This window comes from Capsicum annuum, chromosome 1 (genome assembly GCF_002878395.1).
Source record: "Capsicum annuum cultivar UCD-10X-F1 chromosome 1, UCD10Xv1.1, whole genome shotgun sequence".
Classification (NCBI taxonomy): Eukaryota; Viridiplantae; Streptophyta; class Magnoliopsida; order Solanales; family Solanaceae; genus Capsicum; species Capsicum annuum.
In genome coordinates, this window is record NC_061111.1 from 2,430,160 (window position 1) to 2,451,963 (window position 21,804).

A 21,804-nucleotide genomic window follows, 5' to 3' on the forward strand; every position below is an offset into this window, starting at 1 on the left:
AAGCCTTATAAATTCTAAACTTAAAAATCACATGCAAGAAAATGTTGCAGCTAATTTGGTAAACTATCAAATGTTAGTTTTATAAGTGGAAAAGGTAAATTGGTTTAACGTGAAATACAAGTTATGAAAATTTTGGTCCCAATTATTGTGGGGTAAAAGTGATTGTTCCATTGAATTTATTTCCCTTCATTCAATTTTCTAGATAAGCCAAAAATTGACAAAGAAATTAATGGTCACCAAACATCATAATTTTATACGTCAGAAACTCTCAAGTGTGTTGTCTCCCAAAGCCACAAAAATAAAATAAAATAAAATAAAGGAAAAACAAAGTCAAAATGTATTTTTGTCATGGGAACATAAGCATATTTTTCATTCAAAATTCCTTTATTATAACTCCCTTTAATCATGGAATTACACATTTCATTGAAAAGTTATAAAATAGGAAGAAGTAAATATACGAAGATAATAAAAAAATCGTCAAAATAAAAATCTTAACTTTTATTTTTTGCATATAGCGTGATTTAATTTGCATATGTTACTATAGGGTGTTGGTAAATCCTTATTGATTAAAAGGAGAAAGAGTAAGGAGTTTATTATAAGTTTACAAATTCTTTCAACTAATAGGCTAATCTTTTGGATTGATATTAGAATACGTTTATTAACACTTTGGGATATCGATTGACTCAAAGAGCTAATCTGAATTCAAGAGGTATGTTAGTCGTGATCAACTCAGCTCATTCAAAGAATAACGTGTCAGCCGTGACTAAATAGGCTGGAGGAGAGCGTCAGGAGTCGCGGCGTCGATCAAAAAAGTTGTGTCAATTATTATCAACGAGGTTGTTGATTCCCAAGCTGAACTGATTTATTGATTGTCAATTGTCTCTTTGTTGATTAAAAAGATAAAATAATGAATTTATAAGCATGAAATTTCCCTTTTTTTTTTTTGTTTTTTTTTTTGTGTGTGTGTGTTGGGCGCTATTATTTCCGTTCACAATTTAGATATGTTTATTAAAGATAAAAAAAATGATTTGCAAATATACCATTGTTCAAGAAAATTATTTTCATCCATGTGTTTATGTATATTAGACCATTCAAATGTCCTCTTCCAAGTAACATTTTCTCAAAAAGCTTAATAATTCAAGCTAGCATACAGCCTTTGTGTTTTTTTTTTCTTTCTAGTAAATAATTAAAACGTATTTCATACACCATCTTAGATTCTTCTTTTTAATTTTAGAACAGAGTGAAAACAATAGGAAAATTCCAAAATAGTTTGGACATAAAAGATGTGGCAAAAGCTTTGAGAATAGTATAATATTCCTTTCGTTTTGCCTTCATTATTATTTTTTTATGGCAAAGGTGCAATAGAAGTGTCCAACTTTTGACAAATCTATTTTCATTGAGCCATATAGGAACTAATAAAATATAGGAAAAATAACATAAATCTCAAAACTTAATTACACAAAATTTTAATATTTTATATAATTATTAAAATTTTAATTTTTGGTCTATTGAAATATACAATTCGCTCATGATACATCCAACAAAATACTTTTTTTCTTTATAAAAATACATAATTAGTTTCTGATATATTTTTTTTGATTCTGGGTCTGTCGAGATACATAATACGTCCAACGAAAATATATCTTTTCTTTGTAAAGATACATAATTAGCTCTCAATATTTTTTTTTCAAATTTGGGTCGGTCAACTCAAGATACATACTTATCTCCAGATACATCCAACCAAGATAAATAATTAGTTGAATTATAAGGATGAAAATTTGTGTAAATATGATAAGTTAAGATGTATTTTTATGTTATTTTTCCTAAAATATAAAAGGATCTAGAGTCCACCAAAAGGATTGTGATTACTTGATAAGTATTTGTTCATTCTTAAAGTTTGAGATATGTTGGGTATAAATCATCACCCTCATTAGGAATGCGCTTTACTTCTAGTATGGAATTTTCCAATGAGAATTTAAATTTAAAGGGATCTAATACAAATACGAACACTGAGTGAAAAAGAAAAAGGACCCACAGTTCACCAACTTATGGTATGATCTATGAAGAAGATCTATATGTTTAAAAGAAATTATTTAAATACAGATTGAAAAGAAAATATGTATGATGAAGGGATAAATTCCAAAAAATAATTCCTCGTCTTTTTCCTTTTGTTCATTACTAGGAAGAACATGACCAAAAGACTTTACATATGCTTGGAAATATTATTTTAAAAGTTTGACGTATTATTTTACTAATACTATTGATTTAATTCGTAAAACATAAACGACATTAACAAATTTAATTTTCCTATTTTCAAAACGGGATGTACAAGTTTTCTCTACTAAAATAACCTTTTTAACTAGTAATTTCATTGTTTCAATTACTATAATTAGTATATTATATAAGTTAAACTAGAACTTTTCATCTTATTGGAAAAAACTGCGTTATAAATAAAATAAAGTTAAATATTACAAATATATATATAATTTGAGCAAAATGCTTCACCAAACAACAATAATTTACTCCTATTTTTGTTAAATAAAGAGGTTAACCCTCGTCTTTTGAAAAAGTTTAATAAGATAAAATAACTCAATTTCTAGTCATTTTTGCATATTTGTCAACCCACATTATATTCTAACAAACCAAAGACCATACAAAAAAAGAAATGTGAAATGTTTTTATTGTCAATGACATTTGTTGAGCTAATATAAGCTCCTAAATGGCAATTAATTATAATCACAAAGAATTTGAAGATTCAGAAGTTGGTAAAAAAATTGACATGCAAAAATGGAATTTTGAAACCTCCATAATGGGCCCCACAGAAAAATCGTGGGCTTTGTATTTACTAGGGTTCTAGAAGCCCACCTACTCACGAATCATGATCAAAACTTCCAAACCAATGTAAATATAGAGAAAGGTGTAAAAACTTGATCACATTTAACATTCGTATTAAGTTAATAATTATAAATTATTATGCTAAATATACATATTTATTGTTTTGATATATTACGTGTTTGTTACGTATTTTTCACTTTATTTTGTATTTTATTAAGATTCAATTGTATATTAGGCATGAAGATCGAATGTGAATAAATTTTTATTTAGTGAGCGGAGTGATTTGTCTTTTCTGCTTCATATGTCTATGTTATGCAGGGATGGACCTATAACCAATTTTTTGTTGCTATAGCATCGGTTAAATTCGACGCTAGGCATAATTATATAAAAAGTATAAAATTTGGTATAAGGTTTAGAAAAGCAGTCAGTGAACCAAAAAGATAAACTGAGTGCTTTAGTTTACAGATGAACCTCAAAGCTTTGGGTGAGCACCCATGATTTCTAAATTCTGGGTCCGCAAGTGATGTTATGGCTTAATGACTCGACTTTTTGTGCATGACAAGGCAGTTTGAGTGCATTTTTGTATGTTTTAGCAACTTAATGAAACCACTCATTTTGCCTTTATTTAAGAACCTCAAATATAGGCTATGGACTATGGTATTTCCAAAAGTTACTAAAGATGACATAGTTTTATGCAGTTAATTATATTTTCAGAAGAAAAAACAAAAAGGCCAGACAAAAAATCTCACATTTCTTTAAACCCCTTAGCCAAATTAAAGTGTGCAAGCTATAGAGAGAAACTTTCTGATGCAGAAAAATTATTGGCTAATCCATAAACTTCTATACAATTTAGGCAACTGAAAAGTAATATTGAAAAAGAAGAAGATAACATAAGCCAGTTGGCCTAAGATTGTGACTTTATAATAGTAAAATTCCACATTCTTGAAGACATGCATGCACATGAATTATTATTGGTTAAGATAAGGTTTAGTTATAAGCTGGCCTATAGATGACACTATATGATTGAATTGTATTTTAGCTAGTCAAGGGAAAGTGGGAAAGATGAGGTACAAGTTTATAAACTTAGCTAATCTATTCAAAAGTCTATACTATAATATTTCTCACAATTAATTTTCTTATATAGGTAACTGATTTTTACTACAGACTTTGAGTCTAATCGTACCTAACTGAGTAGAGACTATAACATTCACACCTATCGATGAATAGTTTATGTCGCAAAACAATAATATACGTTGCTAATTTGTTTAATAATAGATTAGTGATAGACTATCAAAAAATTATTTATTACGAATTGTTAGCAGCAAATTAATGATAAATTAATAGCTAATTCTTTTTCTAATACAACCCTTAAAAATACTTGTAGCGCTTGATGACCCCACTTCACAAAGGAATCAATATTTCTATACAAACGAAAAACTAAGCATATAGTAAACAACAGTAATGTCTATGAGGTTGCTTGCATGGTTAACACATGCATGGATAAATAAATGAGGGTTGTTGTAGCCTTATCTTGTAAGTTAGAAACTAAGGTAAAATTAGTCAATATATGATCAAATATAATACAATAATGTCGATATATAGTGAGAGTTCAAATAGTTGTGTTTAACTTATTTGAAATTGAGGGATAATTGTATGGGTTGTATATCTTCCATCCACACGTCGTGTTGTACTAGCGACAATGGATAAATTCTATCACTAGTCTTATTCAAAGATGGATTATCGACGTATCAAAAATTTGTCATGCAAGTTACGAGTAGATTAGTGATAGATTAGTTATGAATTTGTTGGAGTCCTACATCGGTGGGTTAAAGGGTCCTTGGTCTCCTTATATGGTCTTAGACGATCCTCCTCTCGTGAGCCAGCTTTTGAGGTACAGATAGGGCCAAAGTCCATTTCTTTATCATGGTATCAGAGTCAGGCCCATCCAGTTCATTGTTTCCGATGTTGGGCCTCCTGTTTTATATTGTCCACGCTCTAGATGTCCAGCCCTGGGCGTGTGGGGGGTGTTGGAGTCCCACATCTGTGGGTTAAAGGGTCCTTGGTCTCCTTATATGGTCTTGGACAATCCTCCCCTCATGAGCTAGCTTTTGATGTTGAGTTAGGCCCAAGGTCCATTTCTTTATCTGAATTCCGTTTGAAGTTGAGTTAGACCCAAGGTCTATTTTTTATCAAAATTCCGTAGTAGTTTCTTTTTAGTTTGTTTGATCAGTGAGTCAAAAACTCAAAATAACAAGTGTAACTCCAAATGTTGAGCTAGGTGCTTGTATTATGATTGCCATTGTATTCATATAATGTAAGTGGAGGTCAATTAATGTCTCAAAATTACTTGGTGGAGGACTTGCAAGTTCGTTAGGATTGAGGAAGAAACTCAACCTCATAAAACTTCACGCGTTTTTATATGATTCTTTTACAATAATGTCAAAAGTGAAAGAGATTGACTGAAAGAAAAAGTTAAGAGATACAAATTTAAAGTTCATATTCTACTTTTTAGACACCTCATGATGTTACATTTTTGTCTTCATTTTATGGTTGAGAGACTATGGCCTTATTAAATTTCTTTGTTGTTACTTTTCTCTTGCTGAAAGTTTAATCAATTCTAGAAGTTTAATAATGATTGTTAAGGTCATTCACTCGATTCTCTTGAAGTCAAGGTGGTCACCATGACTTCTCCGCAAGGGGCCAAAGGCCTACTGCAGGTCGACAAGATGATGATGGGTGCATGTGTCGCTTCTAGCTAGTCAAAATTCTAACTCAGAGCCATTTGGTTATTATCTAGCAAACGGTAGCTCTGTGCCAGTGGCTTTTCTATTACATAATTATTTAGAAATTAAGGGTCCATGAAATTGGTTGGCCTGCGAAGCATTAGGCTTTCCACCCTTGGAGGTAATTTCAATATTCAATTAATTGTTCTAGTTTCGAATTGCTTCAGATTTCTTTGCAAGTCATCTGTCAAGTTCAACTAATAGTAGTGGACTTGTTATAAGGACCATTTTTTTTATAGCCACAGGGTTCGAACAAATTTGTGCGCATCAATTAATTCTATGAAATATGTAACAAATACCTCTCAACCGTAACATTTATTAACTAACTCATTCTAAAAGCTACTTACAATGGACATTCCAAAACAACAAATTTTCTGTCGTCAATCTTTTACCTTATGTTCATTTTTTATTAGTTCAATCTCCTTTCACTTTAGAACCATGAAACTAAAATTATATTGTAATGACAAGTTATAACATAATTATTGAATTCCAACTTGTAATAACAAGTTAGCTATTAGTTATTATTAATTATTATTAATTGATGGTTATCATAAAACTTATTTGCAATATTTTATAACTGAATTGATGAGATAATTTTTCACTGACAGTGAATATACTTTTAACTTTTTATGATCACACTACCATGATGTAGTCAACGCCTCAATTATTGGCTAAAATTCTTCTAAATTTACAAAAATATTCTTTTAAAATTACAAAATTATCAATCTCAAAATTTTATTTTACATATTTTGGACTGCCGTTTGGCCCATTGGGTTATACTACTTGCTCATTTAACAAATTTAATGAATTATTTGGAATTCAAGTAGTTGGGTAGAAATGAGTTATAGAAAAAGTGAATTGATTTTGTTACCTCTATTATCTGTCTTACAAAACAATTATCAATTCAAACTTTATTTTCACCTACCAATGCTGTAATACTTTTTCTTCGTAAAATTATACAGGGTAAAAACTCAATTGTGCTACATTGTTTAAGAAGTCTACTTGATTTGGATCGGACCTTTATCAATTCAATAGAAAATTATGTCATTAAATTGTCCCCACAAAAGATTGTGAAAACCATTTAATCTCTTTCAGATATCTCTAATCGCATTTCATAATCAATTCTTTGTAATTCCTTAGTACATGAAATAAACAGAAGTCAATGAGATAAACAATGTAGAATTAAAATCTTAAGTCAATGCATATTATAGGTAAACATTTGTTTTAAAGCAGCGGAAGTAGCAATAGTTCAAGTCATGATGAACTAAATGCTTACATATTGGGCTAGAGGGGACCAAATTTGGACTAGAGATATGTAATTAAATAAACTCGAAGAAACTTTGTTGCAAATATTTTTTGACATCCTATACATAGTCATAATAAAAAATTAAAATTTGACAAATGTTGAGTAACCACGTAACGTTTGTACGAGTTTATTAAAGGTAATTCTTGACTTTAGTCATAATTTAGGAACGAGACAATTCAACATAGAGCAAAATAAATTGTGAGGATTCATCTAAACTACCACTAATTAGATGAACTTAATTATTATAACAGTATTCTAATTCCTATATAGTAACAATATTTGATTTATTGTTAGTCAATTTTCTTCCAACTATTGTTACTCATCTAATAGAGCTTATCCGTTAATATTAACCTAGTAAAGTCGTAATAATCGCTGTATAATTATGACATAATTTTGACTGTAAGTAAGAGGACCGTAACGGATATTGATTTTTATCACTAGTACTAGTATATACTACTAATGCTACTATAGTACTATTATTATATACGATAATACGAACATCTATTCACTGTATACGCCTCACTGCAACAAGCAAATCCACAATACAAAGAAATTACTAATATCTGACCACCGGCGGAGCTAGATAGGATCGAGAGGTTTCACCAAGGCCTTTTTCAGTGAAAAATATTGTTTATATGTTATTTGTTTTATTATGTACATACATAATAGATATTGAACCACCTTTGACTTTTGTGTATGTTTATTTTTTCATATTTTAAACTTCTTAATGTAAATCACGGCACTACCAAGAGTCTATAATGAAGTGGTAGATACTTTTTTATTTAATCACAAAGAATTCTCTTCGTTTGGAAGTGTTATATCCTCAGTATAAGAACTTTTCGACATCGTCTTTGTTTGGAGATACAACACACTCGGGGCTCATTTGGTATATGCGACAATTAGTGATAACTAATATTGGGATTAATCTTAGAACGAACTTATTATTTATTTATTTTTTAATTAAAATGCATAAAATTACTCATATCGAAATTAGTCATTTCATAATTAAATGAGTATTACTTTTATCCGCCTAACTAATTTTTAAATAATATTCCAATGTGATATAGGAGTATAACCGAATGTGAAAACAAAAAATATAAATGCATGGTTCCCTCTTTTTATTTTATATAAATTCAATCTATTCTATCATAAAATTCAGAAAGCTCTTACAAAGCTTCCTACAAAACCAAATCTATTTCTCTCTCCCTTTCTCTCTATATAACATTATAAACTATACAGAAGCATATAAAATAAACCAAAAGGACTAAGCCAAAATTTTCGGTATCTTCTGCACAAAACTCCATTGTCTTTTTCTCCTTATGCTTTTGCTTTTCTCTAATCTCTGCAAAAACCCACCGAGTTCATGTCCTTTTTGCTATATTCACGACGCGTATAACCATTTCTGTATAGTAATATAATATTCACCACGTCCACTCCCACCAACAATTGAGTTTTTTTTTCTTTTTTAATTTTTTGTAAGTACATTTTCTACATATATTTATTTTTTTGCTAATTCATTTTCAGTATTGTAATTGTGCTTTGATTGGGATCAAATGAGGGAGATACCTCGCCATGAACGCCGATGGACATCGGATACAGTATCTTCCAGCAAGGATGCAACTAATGAATCATCACCGGCGGTGACTGATTCCGGGAGTAATTTTGTTTCCGAGGAGTTTGTTGAAGTCATACTTGATCTTCAGGATGACGATACGATAATTTTACGAAGCGTTGAACCAGCTACTGTAATCAACATTGATGTTCCTGATTCAATGGAAACTCCGTCGTCCGTGACATCTACATCGGAAACTCGATCGCCGACGATGCGTCGGAGTACGTCGAATAAATTCCGTCAATTCTCACAGGAATTGAAAGCTGAAGCCGTAGCGAAAGCGAGGCAGTTTTCGCAGGAGCTGAAAGCGGAGCTACGGAGATTTTCATGGAGTCATGGACATGCGTCGCGTGCGTTTTCACCGGCGTCGTTTTTCCAAAACGGAAACGGTAACGGTAACGGCGTGGATTCGGCTTTAGCGGCGCGAGCATTACGGCGGCAGCGCGCTCAGCTTGATCGGACTCGTTCAAGTGCGCAAAAAGCTCTGCGTGGACTTAAATTTATCAGCAATAATAAAACAAATGGATGGAGTGAAGTTGAAAATAATTTTGCTAAGCTTACTAAAGATGGTTACCTTCATCGCTCCGATTTCGCACAATGCATCGGTCAGTACTACAGTAAATTTATTTGTTCAAATGTGAAAACACTCTTTTATAGAAATACAAGGTAAGGTTGGATATAATGTATGCATGAGTAGTCGAGTGTATTAAAACTCCAGCTATATGCTGTTACGGAGAAAGGCAAACAACAAAAGTTTATTGTACGCAGTTTTATCATTCATTTCTATCGGAATTGTTTTCACGGCTTGAACTTGTGATCACATGACAATAATTTTATCAAGTTTTTCTTCTTTCGTTTTACATTATTGTGATTAATTTTGTTAATTATTTGGATGAAGGTATGAAGGACTCGAAGGAATTTGCATTGGAATTATTTGATGCATTGAGTAGAAGAAGGAGATTAAAGGTTGATAAGATTAGCAAAGAGGAATTATACGAATATTGGTCACAAATCACCGATCAGAGTTTCGATTCTCGGCTTCAGATCTTCTTCGATATGTACGTACCATTAACTTTCTTAATTAATTAATTAGTATTAAAAATAGTAAGTTCTTAATTATCTTAAAGTAAAATTAGAGATAAAGAGAAATTTACTGTTTGCTTTCCATGTGGAACACTCGTCCACTAATTCATGACAACTGACAAAGAAATATTCTAAATATTTAAGTGGCACGTCATTATCTAATGGAGTAATTAAATTGTACTACAAATAGTGCTTTGATTTTACAGTACGTAACAATCTTTGTGGTTTTTATTTTATTTTTATGGTAAAGGGTGGACAAGAATGAAGATGGTCGAATTGCTGAAGAGGAAGTAAAAGAGGTACATATAAAGAGTATATTTTTCCTACCCTCCCTCGATATACTTGCCAGCTTAGTTTAGCTTACTTATTTTCTATAGTAAAATTAAATTTCACTTTTGTTTAACTATTTTAGCATACTAAGAAAAGAAAATATATTCTTATTTTCTAGGTTACTTCTTAAAATTATACTGTTTTACTCCTTCCTTCGCCTTTACACGTCAACTTTCACTTTTTAAAATTAAATTGCATGAATTTTGACTAATATTTAAAATACATTTATTATAATTATATGAGGTGTAGTATTGCAACTTATAGCAGTTTACGTATAGTTTTCGAACATTTAATTTTAAATCTAAATTATTAAATTAATCATTTTAATTTAGTTTTGAAGGTTAGTCAAATTAACTGTCATAAAGTAAAATGTGACCAAAAAAACTGAATGGTGGGAGTACTTCTAAAAATTATCTTCTCAATCCTAAATCACTTTTCAAGATCATTGAGATATACACCAGTTAATCTTAAGGAGAGTGCAAAATTACAAATAAAAGTGAATAGAAAAATGTGACCAAAAAAACTGAATGGTGGGAGTACTTCTAAAAATTATCTTCTCAATCCTAAATCACTTTTCAAGATCATTGAGATATACACCAGTTAATCTTAAGGAGAGTGCAAAATTACAAATAAAAGTGAATAGAAGGAGTAACATTTAAGAAAATAATTCTTTTTTTTAAAAGCTAAATGTATTGACATTTTTAATTTTCTCTTCAATCACTTTTATTTATTGCATTTTGCTTTTCAAAAGTCAAATTACATTAGATGTGGCTAAAATTTTAAATATATTTTTTATTATATTAATATAAGATGATTGCAACTTATATTACTTTTTTGTATTTTTTTATATTTAATTATTAAATTAACCTACTTTAATTTAGCTTCGAAGATTAGTTAAATTAATTTTTATAAATAAAATATGATAAGTCTTTCCTTTTTCCCAAAAGAATAACTGAGTTAAGATAATGAGGATCAACTTACCTAATTTTCAGTGTTAAATTTTTTTATGGTTAAAGAAATCATATTACTAACTCATTTAATAGTTATATTTTTCTTCGGAAAGAAGGAATTGCTTGTTTTAGCTAAAGTTTAGAAAAAGAAAGTTTAATTAATGTATCCTTTAAATATAATTTCTTAGAAGAACAGTCTGTATTAAAATTTTCTCGCTGACTTTACCTTAAAAAAAGCTTAATAACTTATATAAACAATTCATTATGCATATACAAACACATGCATTCTAAAAACGATACTACGAAGTGGTTCGGATTAAGCTTTATGACCCCTAATTTTTTTTTTTGTTTATTTTTTCTAATGAGATAAAATAATATGTGTTTGGCGTGATGATTAGGTGGCCAGATAAGAAAATTAATAAGAATCAACGACTCCAAAAATATTTATAAATGTATTTTTGCTAATATAATTCATTGCATAATCTCTACAGTCTTGCTGTCTGACGCTACCCATGTTCCCTAGAAACATTTTTTGTCTTGGACCAAATAGTGGAACTTAAGGCTCGTTTAGTTGCGGAACACGTTATTTTGGATAATTTATCTCAAGATTAATTATTTCGAATTTTTATTTTATTCATAAGTTATTGCTCGATTTGATTTCACTCAAATATGATATATTCTCATTTTTAAAATTAATTTTAAACTTAATTATTTTTTATATCTCGTTCTTGTTCTTATTCATCGTACCGAACGAGCCCTCAATGTAGAGGCTCTTTGTGCAAATAGTCCCAACATTTTTATTTATCTTTTCACTGACTTAAAACATCATTTTCATTGGAGTTGGTGGGGGCGTTTTTGTCAAGTAAACATATAAGTACTATCATTTGGCTTTTTCTAATTAAATACCTTTGGTTTTTGAAATTATTTATTCTTCCCTTTCCGTCTAAAATGTCCTTTGGCCCAATTATGTTCCTGAAAAATTAATGAAAAAACATTTGAGGGATTAAAAGTCGATATTTAAATGTGGGGTGGACGAAGCTACTATGTCAACTCTATCTAAATTTCAATTGATTTAGTTTGAGGCCAATTAAACTTTCTTGGAGGATATTTTAGATAAAAACAACATAAAATTCCGACAGTTTGAAGCTTAATTATAAAAGATTTTAATGTTTTGCATAATTTCTGAAATTTTGATTTTGAGTCTGCTGAAATACATAATTAGCTTCCGATACATCCAACAAAGATACATTTTTCTTTTGTAAGGATACATAATTAGTTTTCGATATATTTTTTCGATTTTGAATCAGTCGTAACATCCAATGAAGATATATAATTAGTTGTGATTTTTGTAATTAAAGAATGAGAATTTGTGTAAATATGATAAGTTAAGATATATATTTATGAATTTTTCATATATTTTAATCTCCTAGACAAGACTCCAGTGATACTCTTGATTTCCTATTTGGTGTCTAGTATTGGATTATGACTAATTTGATTTTGCATCGCATAAGACCAATTAAAGGAAGAAAGTATTCACTACTAAAAATTTTTCATACTTAGAACTTGAACTTAAGATCTCTTATTAATCCTTGTTAATCATTAGTGGCTAATTGGAACAAAGTTTACTTGTGAAATTAACTATGTTCTATTCAAAACCACAAACAGAAAAATGTTAACCTATTATTCTTTAATAATGTAGATCATCATGCTAAGTGCCTCAGCAAACAAATTATCAAGATTAAAAGAACAAGCAGAGGAGTATGCAGCTTTGATCATGGAAGAATTAGATCCTGAAGGACTTGGCTACATTGAGGTATGAACACCCCCCACCCCCACCCCTCCCACCCAACCTTAAGGGCTACAAAAGTAACATAAATTATTTTATTTTTATTGCTTGCACGACACATTCGTGTTATGACTAACTCTTCCTATACGTAAATTAATATAAGTTGATTGAGTTTTTCTTTTTTTAGTTGATTGGTTATTGACTTAGTGAAAATGGTTGCAACTAATTTATTGCATTAAACTTAAAATATATTTATTAAAAGTCCAAGTTGTTAGACGACAAAAGGAGTGACACTGAGATACCGTGTTGTTCTTGTTCAACAAATATTTTTACATATTATTACTAATACTGTTTCCATACTAATTTTCTAAATAATGGCCAAATTGTAGTCGTTCAACAGTTTTTCTCTTTATCTCTTTCCTATTTTATGTTGGTTTATCTTTATACGAATATCTGGATAGATTTACTGTTTATTTTTTTTTAATTGGTACCATAATTTATACACTCATTATATATGACATACATATATTATAATTATTTGGGTGGACTGCTATTTAGGTTAAGAAAAACAAATACAAGTGAAAATGAAGGAAATATGAGAAAATTTAGGTAAGTGAAGTGACAAGGAGGTGATGTGTTCAAACTTCAAACAAAGACGCTACCTAATTTTTGTTGGTTGAGCTTACCTGTATGTTGTTAAGATTAGTTTCAATATTTTAGGAAGTGAAAAATGCTGTCACATCCTTGGTTAGAATTTATAATTTTATCATCCCTTTATTTCAATTTATGTGTACTATATTTTAGTCGACTTAAAAAATATCTTTTTTATGTATTTAGTAGCTCTCAAGTTTTAGCATCCGACATAATATGTTTAACACCAAAATAATTAAAGAGCATACTTAAACCTTTCTCATTTTAAATTTCGTTTCCCATCAAATTAAGAAGCATAAAATAAAACATTAGTAATAGTAACAATGAAACTCAGACCAATTAGTATGGCTTAGAACCAGAGGCGAAGCCAGGTATTCTGCTAAGAGGATTTAAAATCTGAAGAAAAATTTATCGAAGAAAATTTAACATCTACAATATATACATAAAATTATTTAATCATGTATTCATAATATAAGTTTTCGTTGAAGGGGGTTCGAACGACCCTATTAATAGACTGCTCCGCCTCTACTTAGAAGAATAATGTGTTCATATATTCACGAGCAAACATGTTAATTTAGTGGATGCTCTGCATGATAAGATTGATCATGGAATAGACTGGAATGATTAGTGAGAAATGCGTGTACCTTTTTTTATACTATACTTTATTTACTCTCCCCCACCACTACTTTGGCTTCTAAATTCAGCTATGTACCTGGAGTATTAATAGTGCAAAAAACTTTAGTTTATTGAAATCAGAACTTCTATGTATTCCTCTTAAATTGGAGTACTACTTTCCATCTCTTAAAAAGATTTAGTAACCTAAACATGCTTACTACCATTTTCAGAACCATGAAGATGTCAAGTGAATTACTCATTCCGTATCAAATTTCCTAATTCAATTTCTCATTTTACTTGTCTTTTTTTATTAATCAAGAAGAGATAATTTTTTTTTTCATGTTATACCCTTTGCATTAATTACTTTTTCTTCAAATTAAAATATAAACATCATTTAATAAGGGTATTATGATAAACTAGTTATGTTATTAATTATTTTTCTTAATCAATGTGTCATGTAATTTGAGAAAGAGGCAGTATTATTTTTCAACTTAATTTATATGACACACTTTTCTTTTAATTCATCTCAAAAAAAAATGTCACCTTTCTATATAGGACACGGAGAGAGTAGTCATACAAATGGTGAACAAAGATTTTAAATCACAAATTTTGAAAATAGTTTTTTTTTCATTCTTAAACTTTATACTAAGAGAAGGTGCCATATAAAATTGACACAGAGGGACTAGTTCAAAATAGGCCAGTTGGAATAAACATTTCTTGAATTGGAACAAGTAGTATTTTCAATAGTGCATCTACTTTTTCTCTTTTTAGTTTATAGTAGTTTTCCTTTTTTTTTTTTCAAATTTAAATTGAAAGTATTTTTTCTACTAAATTGATATTTACTCTTGAATTTTATTCCCATAAAAGTCCCATGAGTGATTGCACTAGTTATTGTATTTATCAGAGTCTCTGTTATTGAAAGGTGGAGAATATGTGAGCATTACCATTGTTGGGGGTCCAGACATCCCATGTGGACCTTCCCCTTTGTACATCCAATGCGTGTTTTGAGCACTCAAACACGTGTACAACAAACAAATGTCTTTTGCCAAAGACCTAGAGTTCAATTTCCCCTAAAGCAGGCTAGCAGCAGCAAAAAATAATTATAGGAGTATATTACAAGGACTATGTTATCTTCAGATTTTTCAAAAATATTACTTATTATTGAATTTTTTAAAAATAATATATTTTTATAGAATTCTATTTAAGTGTGACATTAAAAGTAAAGAGTTCGTACAACTTAGTTAAAGAATAGAAAATACTAGGTGATTGCTATTCATCTATAGATTATATTGATTACGTTTTTCAAAATGTTGATGGAATCATGTTGAATTCTCTAAAGAAAAAATAGAGTATTTTTGGAGGATGCCATAGAAGAGTAGTACGTAGCATTTTTGTTAAGTCGAGCAACATATTTTGTCGAAATATTGGTGTACATAGTTATTCGATACTTAGCTAGTGGAAGCCGGAAGGCAAAAGTATCTGTGTGCGTATTTCCTGATAGTCTTACTGATAGATGGTAGCAAGATAACAAATATTTTGTATAGTCAAGTTGTGATAACACCTCCTGTCGTGTAACTACAAAATAATCTGATAAGAGTAAGTTTTTATAAGTCATACCCGTTTAGTGATAAAAAGGCAGTTCGGTGCACTAAATCTATTGCTATGTGCGGTATTCGGAGAAGAGTCCCACCACAAGGATGTATCGTACGCAGCCTTACTTGCATTTCTGTTAGAAGCTGTTTCCAAGGCTTGAACCCGTGATCTCCTAGTCACATGACAATAATTTTACTAGTTATTTCAAGGCTCCCCTTCATACCTATTTAGGGATGAATTAGCATTTTGTAACATCATCCTTAATTTATTGAGCATGATGCCATGACAACTTTCTGATAATGTTCTTGCATGCTCTGTTTTATCATGATGATAATGCAGTTATGGCAGCTAGAAACACTTCTCCTCCAAAAGGACACTTACCTCAATTACAGTCAAGCACTAAGCTACACAAGCCAAGCCTTAAGCCAAAACCTGCAAGGGTTAAGGAAGAGAAGTTCAATAAAAAGAATGAGCACAATACTTGTCTATTGGTTTCAAGAAAACTGGAAGAGAATTTGGGTTCTTGCATTGTGGATTTTGGTAATGATTGGGCTCTTTCTCTGGAAGTTCTATCAGTACAAACAGAAAAGTGCATTTCAAGTCATGGGTTATTGCCTTCTCACGGCTAAGGGTGCTGCTGAGACTCTCAAGTTCAACATGGCTTTAATACTGTTGCCAGTATGCAGGAATACCATTACATGCCTCAGGTCCACTAAGTTGAGCAGTTTTGTACCCTTTGATGACAATATCAACTTTCACAAGGTAGGCTGCCCCTTACATTCTCTCTGGATTATGTATTATACTTTACATATCTCCTATGAAACAGATTATATAACTAAAATAGGCTGTTATATAAGGATTTGGCATAATCCAGTAGTTTTGATCACAACCTTGTATTTATATATATGTTAAAAAGTTCATCAAACTTGTACCAAAATTAAATTGAGAATTTGTTCTAACTATACTTTGAGAGTATGAATAATGAACGTATCTATGTCACTCTTTTGGAATTTGCCTAATTATAAATGTAGATCGCTAATAATTACAAAATATGTGGAAGACATAAGTGATAGGTGGCGTTTATATTAGTACGTAAGTTGCTATAGGCGGCACTTATATCTGCTCTAATATTCTTGTTGTATGCAGACTGTCGCTGCAGCCATTGTTACTGGTATCATACTCCATGCCGGTAACCACCTTGTATGTGATTTCCCAAAACTTATACATGCAAATTCTACAGATTATCAGAAATATTTGGTGAATGATTTCGGCCCAAGTAAGCCTCGGTACATAGATCTTGTTAAAGGAGTTGAGGGTGTGACGGGACTTATAATGGTAATCCTCATGGCCATTGCTTTCACTCTTGCAACGCGATGGTTTAGGCGGAGCCTCATTAAGCTTCCCAAACCTTTTGATAGACTCACTGGCTTCAATGCATTTTGGTATTCGCACCACCTTCTTGTCATTGTCTACATCCTGCTGGTCATCCATGGCACGTTTCTCTTTCTTGTGCATAAATGGTACTCCAAGACGGTATAGTTTCTGATTTCTTGTGCTCTCACTTTTCAATAATATGGCTCTCATTTTGTTGTTTTCCTGCTACTAACATTTACTTGTTTCCAGACATGGATGTATCTAGCTGTTCCTGTACTTCTCTACGCAGGGGAAAGAACTCTTAGATTCTTCCGATCAGGCTTGTACACAGTCCGTCTTCTAAAAGTAAGCTTCTGAAATTGGCATTTCATTTCACTTGCATTAGGTTGCTGCCTTCAGGATATTGTTTATATGGTCTGAATTTAATGTAGGACATCATTAACCAATTCACATGGCAAAATTCAATTACACATTCATAAATGTAAAAAAAAACAAAAAAAACAATGACGACAACCGCACCTCAAACCCAAGCTAGTTTGGGCTGCAGATTCATCATGAATTACTCCTCCTAATTTTCTGCTGCAAGTCTTCCCATGCAACTCTGTTCCTTCATCTGGTCCTGAAGCCCGGTATAAGTGCGAGCTCACACTTCACACAACCGGGAGATATAAATAGAAAAGAGTATACTAGATAACATTTAATAGTTGAATTCAGCATGCTACAAGTCCTCCTTAGTAGACTCATGCTATTTTAGATATATTTCACAAATAGCATTCCCCTCAACACAAATGCTGAATCAAACATTTTCTTCTCTCATACTTTTCTCTTATGTTTAAACCTTAACATTTTATTTCAGGTGGCAATATATCCTGGAAATGTCCTCACTCTGCAAATGTCTAAGCCTCCGCAATTTCGATACAAGAGTGGGCAATACATGTTTGTCCAGTGTCCAGCTGTTTCTCCATTCGAGTGGTAAGTGACTCAAAGCATTTTTATTTTTAGTGAGATTCATTACCCTACAGCACAAAGTTCAAATTTACTAAGATGACATGACCACCAGAGTTTCTCATTTGCACCAATTCAGAGTTGTTAGTTTACATTGTTCTCTCTCTTGAATAGTAAATTTAGCACTTCGATGAAAGGTGTAGACTGGTGAAAAAATATATGAACTGTTCAAATCTAAATCATCTTCAATCTTGTCTAAAACATTTGATGACACTCAGTATGCTTATCTGCTGGGATTCTATATGCTGAATATCCAGGCATCCATTTTCCATTACTTCAGCTCCTGGGGATGACTACTTGAGCATTCACATCCGGCAACTTGGTGACTGGACTCAAGAGCTCAAAAGGGTGTTTTCCGAGGCTTGTGAGCGGCCAGAACCGGGAAAGAGTGGCTTGCTCAGAGCTGATGAAAACACCAAAACAAGGTATAATTCTAGAAGGGCCCAAACTTAATATTATTTTTTTGTTGGATATTACTTTTCGGATGTATTTTAAGAAAGAAAATCTTTCGGGTAAGATATGAGTATTCTTGGAGGTATTATTATTATTATTGATGCAAAAAGTTACTCCTAAATCTCAGTTTGCCAAAGCTATTAATAGATGGACCTTACGGCGCTCCAGCACAAGATTACCGAAAGTATGATGTCTTACTGCTTGTTGGTCTTGGCATCGGAGCGACGCCCTTTATAAGTATCCTAAAAGACTTGCTCAAAAACATCGTCAAAATGGAGGAACAAGCAGTGAGTATCCAAAATTTCATAAGGTGTTACATTTAACATAACTCTGCTCAAGTAGAGCAATCTTCCTTTATCATGTAGCAATCTTCAAGTATAATGTCTTCTGTTTTGTTGTGTTGTCGGGACTGCATGATGAAACAAGATGTCTGATGTTGTATTTCCTTTTCTCAGGATTTAGTCTCAGATTTCAGTGGGAACTCAGACACGAGCGCTGCAACAAGCGAACAACCAGCTCTGAACAAGATTTCTCCAAAAAAGAGAAAGAGTACTCTAAGAACCACAAATGCATATTTTTATTGGGTGACCCGGGAGCAAGGATCGTTTGATTGGTTCAAAGGTGTTATGAACGAAGTGGCTGAACTTGATCAACGGGTAATGCAAAATGTCCGGTATTCCAACTTATTTGCTGCCTACTTCTATACTTAGAAATATTCTCCATAATATTCAGGGAGTCATCGAGATGCATAATTACTTGACTAGCGTTTATGAGGAAGGGGATGCACGTTCAGCTCTCATTACCATGGTCCAGGCGCTTAACCATGCTAAGAACGGGGTTGATATTGTATCAGGCACCAGGGTGAGCCACTTCATGTCTTCCAAATTATATTTTTTGAGTCAATTCAGTCTTTAAGGCAGAGATGGAATTACTAATCATTACCTAATGTCGCTTCAGCTAATGAATTCCTCACTGATTACTCTTTATTAACAGGTGAGGACACATTTTGCCAGGCCAAATTGGAAGAGAGTATTTTCCAAGACCTTAACCAAGCATGCAAATGCAAGAATAGGTGTGGTTATCGTTTGACCTATCAGACATGGAAAATTGTCATTATTTTACGGAGAGTTAAACTGCAATTTTATTATTTGTTTTGGAGCAGGAGTTTTTTACTGCGGTGCACCCATATTAGCGAAAGAACTCAGCAAACTCTGCAAAGAGTTTAACCAAAAGGGCACAACAAAGTTCGAGTTTCACAAAGAACATTTTTAGAATGACCTGGAGAACAATTCTTGCATCAAGAGGCACACACATTGGTAAACCAGTATTTACTACATCCATCTTCCATCAGTACATGATTAATTGATTCTACTGAAGATATAGCATCAGTAAGCAATAAGTCAGAGACTAATTGTACATAATAGGAGAAAGAGTATCTCAAGAGAAAATACATACTAATATGATATGTGTATAGATTTTACAAAATTAAGTCATCTGTTTTCACATAAACAATCAGAACTCCAAAAGGGAGACTCTGGTCTACTTTGGTCAGATGACTTAGAATGTGGAAGAACAGAAAAAAGATGACAAGTGAATGTTCAGAATGCACATGAAGAATGAGAATATTGGGAAACAGCTAATAAGAAGTTGACCTTCTTGACACACTCTGAAAATGGCAAGCATGAAAGGACAGAAACTCATGGCCTGGATGGGAAAATAATACTCATACAATTTTGAAAGAAGAAGATAATGATAGAAGGTCTAGTGGGGGACTGATAGCTTTTTTGGTGGAACACATAATTTTGAGGTGGGCCAAGGGAATCCTTCCAGAAAATGTCCATGTACTGCTACTTTTTCTCCTTTTTTTTTTTTTTTTTTCAGCTTTTTGAGTATTTTTACCCAACAAATTTATATCAAGGGGTATTTTAATATACTATTTATAAGATAAAGAGGATAGAAAATATGTGTATATGCAATTCTTGTTGGTAAAGTTTCTCTGTAGTAGCTCTTCAATTTGGAGAAAGGTACTATCAAAGGGAAAATATAATCACTTACATTGGATTTCTTTTAAATTTTTCTTGATGTCCTCTCAGAAGTTCATGGATTTTGGATTGAAAGAAAGTACCATGTACAAGAATTCATAAGAATTTAAGTTTCATGCACCGATAATAATGAAACTTTCCCTAAAAGATTAATGTATAGCAAGCTTTAATGGAGTAACATATAGTCGATTCCAACTTGTGTATGATTGAGATGTAGTTGTTATATTGGTGAGTAATTATTGTTTATGATACCATATAAGTGACATGGTTAAGCATATGATAAAGCAAATACATAACTTTATACAACAGGTTAAATTGCTGGATGAAAGGGCTTCACAAGAAGCCCGGAATAAGAAAGCCCAACTATCGTAGGCAAAGAATTGTTTGAAGCCCATTATGATCTACAAGTTTAGTTGGGTTTGGGCATTGGGTGGACATCTTCTTTACTTATACAGTGTTCGTCTTGTTGAGAAAGACCGTCATTTCAAATTTTATAGGTCATTTAAATGTTAGACGATGAACTAATATTTCGTACGTAAGAATGAGAAACATATGAGCAAACATTAGACTCGAATCTCTGAAAGGGTGATTTTTAGGGCTATATGTACAAAACCTTATAAAATAGGGACTATTTAAATGGTGACTTAAAAAGGGACATTTGTGTCAATCGAGTAGATACGTTGTCTTCCTCTATCATATAAATTTGTATTATGAAGTTCAATGAAGATAATCAGTAATTACCCAAAAGAAAAACTGCAATTAGGTTTACATATTTGGAATTAGATCCGTACTATTTATACTATTCAAACCCTAATATTGGATAAGCACAACTAAGTCTCTTTAGTTATTATTAGGGGTTAGTGTACATAGAGGTACTATTTGAGAGTTACCCACACAATAAATTGTATGAGTTCAATTCTCACCATCACCCTATCCTTGAATCACCCTATTCTTTCCTACTTCTCTGGTCCCACTATATAGTAGAAATCAATAACATTATTACCGGGGGTTAGCGTATGTATAGGTACCATTTGAGAGTTACCCACACAATAAATTATATGAGTTCAATTCTCACCGTCACCCTACCCTTGAATCACCCTATCCTTTCCTACTTCTCCGGTCCCCCTATATAATAGAAATCAATAACATTATTACTAGGGGTTAGCGTACGTAGAGATACCATTTGAGAGTTACCCACACAATAAATCATATGAGTTCAATTCTCACCGTCACCCTACTCTTGAATCACCCTATCCTTTCCTACTTCTCTGATCCCCCTATATAATATAAGTTAATAACACATAACCTCCCTCCACCCTCCACCACAAACCCCCAAAGCAAACTATTTAATTGGATGACACTACTTTTAATGCAACTCCAACTAGA

The 21,804-nt window shown here is 31.9% G+C and overlaps 1 protein-coding gene across 2 annotated transcripts; it reads left to right on the top strand.

The window, feature by feature from the left end:
- The first annotated feature begins 8,028 nt into the window (after positions 1–8,028).
- LOC107864242 (respiratory burst oxidase homolog protein A) lies at positions 8,029–20,448 on the top strand. Of its 2 annotated transcripts, XM_016710577.2 has the most exons (15): positions 8,047–8,205; positions 8,449–9,141; positions 9,435–9,594; positions 9,870–9,918; positions 12,599–12,712; positions 15,884–16,306; positions 16,691–17,077; positions 17,168–17,263; positions 17,775–17,890; positions 18,181–18,348; positions 18,504–18,663; positions 18,832–19,032; positions 19,109–19,237; positions 19,370–19,448; positions 19,539–20,448. In XM_016710577.2, the coding sequence occupies exons 2-15, from the start codon at positions 8,478–8,480 to the stop codon at positions 19,646–19,648; spliced, it is 2,856 nt and encodes a 951-aa protein (XP_016566063.2). In that variant the 5' UTR covers positions 8,047–8,205; positions 8,449–8,477; the 3' UTR covers positions 19,649–20,448. The 2 variants fall into 2 exon arrangements, with proteins under 2 accessions (XP_047270205.1, XP_016566063.2); XM_047414249.1 differs by having other exon boundaries at positions 8,029–9,141.
- Positions 20,449–21,804: the final 1,356 nt, after the last annotated feature.

What these genes read in the sequence shown, in the direction of transcription:
- LOC107864242 (XM_047414249.1), top strand. Translation starts at nt 8,478, where the DNA reads ATGAGGGAGATACCTCGCCATGAACGCCGATGGACATCGGATACAGTA. An exon ending in CGATTTCGCACAATGCATCG is followed by an intron (nt 9,142 to 9,434) that starts GTCAGTACTACA and finishes ATTTGGATGAAG; the next exon opens with GTATGAAGGACTCGAAGGAA. An exon ending in TCAAAATGGAGGAACAAGCA is followed by an intron (nt 18,664 to 18,831) that starts GTGAGTATCCAA and finishes TCCTTTTCTCAG; the next exon opens with GATTTAGTCTCAGATTTCAG.